This window comes from Pseudorasbora parva, chromosome 1, assembly GCF_024679245.1.
Source record: "Pseudorasbora parva isolate DD20220531a chromosome 1, ASM2467924v1, whole genome shotgun sequence".
Taxonomy (NCBI): Eukaryota; Metazoa; Chordata; class Actinopteri; order Cypriniformes; family Gobionidae; genus Pseudorasbora; species Pseudorasbora parva.
Genome location: NC_090172.1, coordinates 2,519,648 through 2,525,000, shown reverse-complemented (window position 1 = coordinate 2,525,000; position 5,353 = coordinate 2,519,648). Strand labels below are relative to the sequence as shown.

The 5,353-nt window shown below is 45.2% G+C and overlaps 1 protein-coding gene across 1 annotated transcript; it reads right to left on the bottom strand.

The window, feature by feature from the left end:
- Positions 1 to 601: 601 nt before the first annotated feature.
- LOC137082717 (uncharacterized) lies at positions 602 to 5,152 on the bottom strand. Its single transcript, XM_067448115.1, has 2 exons — positions 1,722 to 5,152; positions 602 to 988 (listed from the first exon to the last, which is right to left on the bottom strand). The coding sequence occupies exons 1-2, from the start codon at positions 4,491 to 4,493 to the stop codon at positions 875 to 877; spliced, it is 2,886 nt and encodes a 961-aa protein (XP_067304216.1). The 5' UTR covers positions 4,494 to 5,152; the 3' UTR covers positions 602 to 874.
- Between the last annotated feature and the right edge of the window lie 201 nt (positions 5,153 to 5,353).

Below are 5,353 nucleotides of genomic sequence, written 5' to 3'. Positions count from 1 at the left end.
AAGCGGTCCAATCCTTTCCATAGACCTGCACAGAACATGTAACACACACACACACAAGACTCTAGGGCACATCTCTCCTCCAAGGTTAGCGCAGCAGTGAGCTTATCAACAGGACAAGATATCAACACCACATGACAAACACATCTCCAGAAAGAAAAGTATGACTAATATCATCTACCTCATTCTATAAAGAAATATAAAGAAATATAAAGACAAAAATGTACTTCTATCAATGGGAAAAATCACACTATATAAATGGGAAGAAAATCACAATTGGGAGACTCAAATCCTCCCACCCCATCCTGTCCTGGGGTTACTAACAACAGGCAGGATTCACCTCTTGGAAGTTCTAACTTTCTCTCCAAGGCCCTGTTGGTCAGGACCCAGAGATAGAGGTCAGGCTATCTATGTCAGGGCACATAGATAGGGGTCAGACTGTCTTTGTCAGACCGTCTCTGGAAAGCAAATTAGACACCATACAGCAGACATAGAGTCAAAATCATATTAAATAATAGTTAAATGTATTAATGATCAAATAAAATTGATTTTCAAAAATTCATTATTTTGAAAGGATAATAACTGATTATTTAATTCATGAGGTTATTAAAAATCATTCAAAAGGATAAGATGCAGATGATGAAGATGCATATGATGAAGAGGCAAGGGTGTCGGCCCACTCCCCCCTTCAATCCCCCGTTTTAAGACCAATGTGGGGTCCAATACCGCCACGTCTGGTCTACAAGTGAGGTCTCTATGGAAGGTTGAGTGGTGACTCATGCTTCCCTGACGGGTCACACTTGTCTCTTCACCTCATCACGGACATGCTGGCCACTAAAAAGACCAGTCCCCATTCCGAGGCTCTCACACCTTCCACTCACATTAGGGGTACAACATGTTTCTTTGTCAGCTTGCTTCTCAGATTGTTCGTTAGTGTCAGCATTCTCCTGTCCTCCTCGGCAGGATTCAGCTTGCTCCTCGGCAAGAGGACCTGCACAGATAGAGAAGACTAAAACGAACACACACATCCAAACAGTTATGTCAACGGTTAGTTTGAGCATGTGCAGATGCATCAAGGCAGTTGCATCTGCAGTGCAGTTCTTCAACTGGAAAGCCTCTACCCATCTGGAGAACAAATCAACAATCATTAAGATGTATGAAAAGCCCCCACTAGGGGGTAGAGTGAAGTCAATCTGAAGATGGGTCCATGGACCCTGGGGACATGGGGCGTGACCTAAGGGGATATTTAGCTTAGCTGAAGAATTAACCTTAAAGCAAACTAAACATCTGCAAAAATCCCTGCAAGAAGCTCTCATCTCTGGCCACCACCATGTTTTAGAAATCATTGCATATGGTTTCTCAGGCCCAGCATGTGCCAACCCTTGATATAACGACATGAGCTGGGTTCGAGCAGAAACAGAGCAGACAAAATGTTCATTGAGTTTCCAAAGTCCACCTGAGTTCATCAGTTCACCGAGTTTTGTCCATTGCTCTGTCACTTCAGGATCTTTATCCTGTGCATAAATGTCTCGGGGTGGCTCACTCTCCTGGGGAGAGATAGCCATTACACTCACGCATGTCTCTGTCTGTTGTGCAGCCAGCCTGGCAGGAGCATTGGCAGCTTGGTTGCCCTTGGATTCTGGGGCGTTATCAGTAGAGCGTCCTGTTCTTTTGATAACAGCTCCTTCTGCAGGAAAATCACAGGCAGACATGAGTTTCTGTACCTGCTTTTGATGAGAGATGGGTAGGCCAGGGGTGGTAGGGAACCCCCGTTGTTTCCACACAGGTCCGAAATCATGGACCGTCCCGAAGGCCTTGCCGTGTTGAAGTTTACACGTGAGAGTGACCAGATCTGCCACCTGAGCCCCTCCCCCTGAAAGAGAGTCACATTCAACAGTCTCATAATGTTCGTTTACCACAGCCCAGCCTGTGGAGCGTTGTCCTTGTTCATTAAAACTGGACCTGTCAACAAACAAGTTCATGGCATCAGATAATGGTTCGGCCTGGAGAGGGCTCTGGCTGTCGTTCTCGATCAGATTGACACAGTTGTGGGCAGTTCCTTCTTCTGGAAGCAAGGAGGCAGGATTTACAGCATTTTCATTGTCAATTTGAATTTCCACATTCTTACTCAGAAGAGTGGTTTCCCCCTTCACTCGTCTTTGATTTAAAATAGAGCTCAAGCAAGTGTTTGTCAGTAACTTCAAAATCTGATGTCTTGTGTGCAGTATCACCTTTTGATGTGTCACAATGTCCTCTGTGGTTTCCACAGCCCATTCTGCACAGTCACATGTCAGCAGGCAGGGGTGCTGACCTGCCATAGAAACAGGAATAGGAACAGAATAATATCCTACCATTCCGTAGGAATTTCGGCCTGGAACTCTCTGGCCAAGGGCAGCGGAGTATGATCGGGTTCCAACCCATGTCCACAGGTGAAAAGGTTGGCTGCTGTCAGCATGTCTCAGTGCTGGGGAGGAAGTGAGAGTTTCATTGATACTCACGAACACCTCCTCCATCTCCTCCGTCCAGTCGATCAGGTCGGATCCAGGTTTTCCCCCTTTAAGAGATTCTGTGAGGGGTTTAGACAGTTCAGTGTATTCAGGAACATACTGGCGGCAGTAATTCAGAAGATCCATTACCTGCCTTAGACCAGTAACCATGTTTGGCTTTGGAAGTTTGACGATGGCTTTGACTCTTTCTGGAGTGATTCGTCGGTCGTGCACCCCGACAATCTGCCCTAAATAAGTCACTTCGGGCAGTGCCAGCTGTGCCTTTTTCAAGTTGGCTTTGAATTCCCCGTCTTTCAGGGCATTCAAAACAGTTCGTACAGCAGTTAAATGTTTGAATTTGCTTGGGCTGGCAATCAGAATGTCATCCACATATTTTAGGACAAATGATCCATCATTTTCAACAGTCTTTCTTACCGGATCAATGAAGGATGCCAGTACCTGATGAAACAGGGTTGGAGAGTTGCAGAATCCTTGTGGCAAGCGGCACCATGCCCATTGGCGACCCCTGCAGGTGAAAGCAAACTTTCCTGGGTCCTCCTTGGCTAGAGGGCAAGTCCAGAAAGTGTTAGAAATATCCAGTGCAGTGAAATAACAGTGTTCAGACCCTATTTCATAAAGGATCATGGAGGGGTTCATGACAAGGGGGTGCATCTTTTCAGAAGCTGCATTTAACGCGGTGAAGTCTGTTGTGAGACCCCAAGAGTTGTCGCTCTTTTTCACGGACCATATCGGTGAATTTGTCGGAGAGGTGCATGGTATTATGATACCCTGTTTGCATAATTTGTCTACCACACTCTTCGCACCTTCTCGAGCCTCATTTCTTAAAGGGTATTGTCGTTTGGCTACATGCATGGGTCCTGGGATGCTCAGTGACTGAACTTGGGCAAGCTCACAATCAAATGTATCTTTTGCCCAAACATCAGGAAATTTAGAAATCAAAAACTTCCACTCAGGTTGAGTTTCAGTCTCTTTGTCAACATCAGTCACTGCGCATCTCTGTTTACAATGGTGGCCAGATTGAGATAAGGGAAGCACGTTCAGGCTGCCTGTGGCAGATTCAAGGACAATGAAACAATCACAATCTTCAGGCTTACAGTTTACAGCACAGTTAGTTTCATAGGCTATGCGAAAACGGTCAGCATATTCTAAAGGGCTTTCCCCTACTCTCTGTTTGACCTGGGTTACACTGGTCCAGGGGTATGACCCCTGACCTAAAAGTTCTTCAACCTCATACTTGTAAGAGGTGTAGGCCTCGCAGTACTCAGTCCAGTCTGAAGGAACGAAGGGGTGGGGTCTAATTGTTTGTACAGCTTTCAGTTTACTGGTAGGAATTAATCCTTCCACCAGTGCTTGTATGTCAGCAATGCCCAGATTTTGTTGTCTGGCAATGGCTTCTATCTTATCCCATAAAACTTTATTTGGGCTGTACAGTTTGAAAGGTTCTATCTCCGCAAGCAAACTATTTTTCTCAGCTGGGGTTAGTCTGGTCAATGACCCATATTCACGCCCAGCCCCCATTTCAGTGTTCTGGTCGTCCCACTCCGAATGTCGGATTGGGGTGGCAAAGACTGTTTTTCTGGGTTTATATGCCTCAACAGAGGACAATCTGATATTTTTGACCTCTGTGGTTAATTTACTTTTTGCTTGTGCGGAAAGAACCTCTGGGTTGCACGGGGGAGGGATTTCAACCTGTGAATTCAATATTGGGCGTGCCTTTTCATGCGGTCCCTCCTCTCTGTTATCAGGAAGCGGGGCGGATCCCTGAGTGGGGGTCACCTGCACTTCCTGGTAAGAGTCAGTTGGGATAGAGGGAGGAAGAGACCTGGCAGCATTTTCTACTTTGTCACAAAACTTTCCCAGCCCCTTATTAAAACCTCCCTGATCATGGCCCACCTGCACTTCCTTTAATTTTGCTATTCTGTCACGTGCATCCAGGTCGTACCACTCATTAGCCCCAATAGGGATTGATTTCATTGGTACGCCTCCCATTTTACAGCGAGCACAAACGGCTATAAATTTGGGTTTATCTGACGCCTATTTGGTTTCTAAACAATCTTTTCTTGATCACAAAAAAGGTTTTTAGCAACGTAAGGCAATGAATCTTATTTTTATCCTCAAATTAGTTTTTAATAGAGTAGAAGTGAGTACTACTCATGAAACCACAAAGTACCTTTTTACTCCTGGTCACATATACTGGTCCTTACCAATTTGGGTCTTATTTTATTCTACTCAGTATCGTTCCAGATGCACCCCTGGCAAACAACTCCTGAATCTATTTTACTTGTTTAAACAAGGGGATCCCTTTATCTGAATGGAAGAGACTGGCGCAGGTTTGCGATGCCTACTGGACTCACACACCGTTCCAGGGACGTACTCCTGTAGGGGTAGTGACTGCACTCAATGCCCATCGGGGACCCCTTTCTTAAGTACGCTTCAATGCACTGCCTTCTACCGTTAACCGTAACGATGCCATCAGCGACTTTGCTTTATACTATCACACAAGTATAATTAACTCCTCACTCCTATCGAAGTGAAGCTCTCTCGTTCCCCTTTACCAACCTTCCATTCAGATAACCTTATCCAAACAATAAAATAAATAAATACTACCTTATTTGTTGTTTTGCCAGAGGTGTCACCAAGGAATTATTGTCCGCACATCCTCCACCAAAAACTGTTAGGGGTGACAGTTTTGACCCATAGACCAGATATGCAAAATGAAGACCAGGAGTCAGGATGTTCAATCATCGGAGAGAATTTTACTGAAGAATAGTTTGCAGTTTCATCAGTAGAGTCAGCTTCAGAGTCTCTCAGGGCGGTGTCAGGCCAGACTCTACTCTACACAAAATTAC

Coding starts and splice junctions, on each gene's coding strand:
- LOC137082717 (XM_067448115.1), bottom strand. CDS start 4,493: ATGGGAGGCGTACCAATGAAATCAATCCCTATTGGGGCTAATGAGTGG. Junction 989..1,721: donor CCATCTCTCATCAAAAGCAG/GTACAGAAACTC, acceptor CTATCTGTGCAG/GTCCTCTTGCCGAGGAGCAA.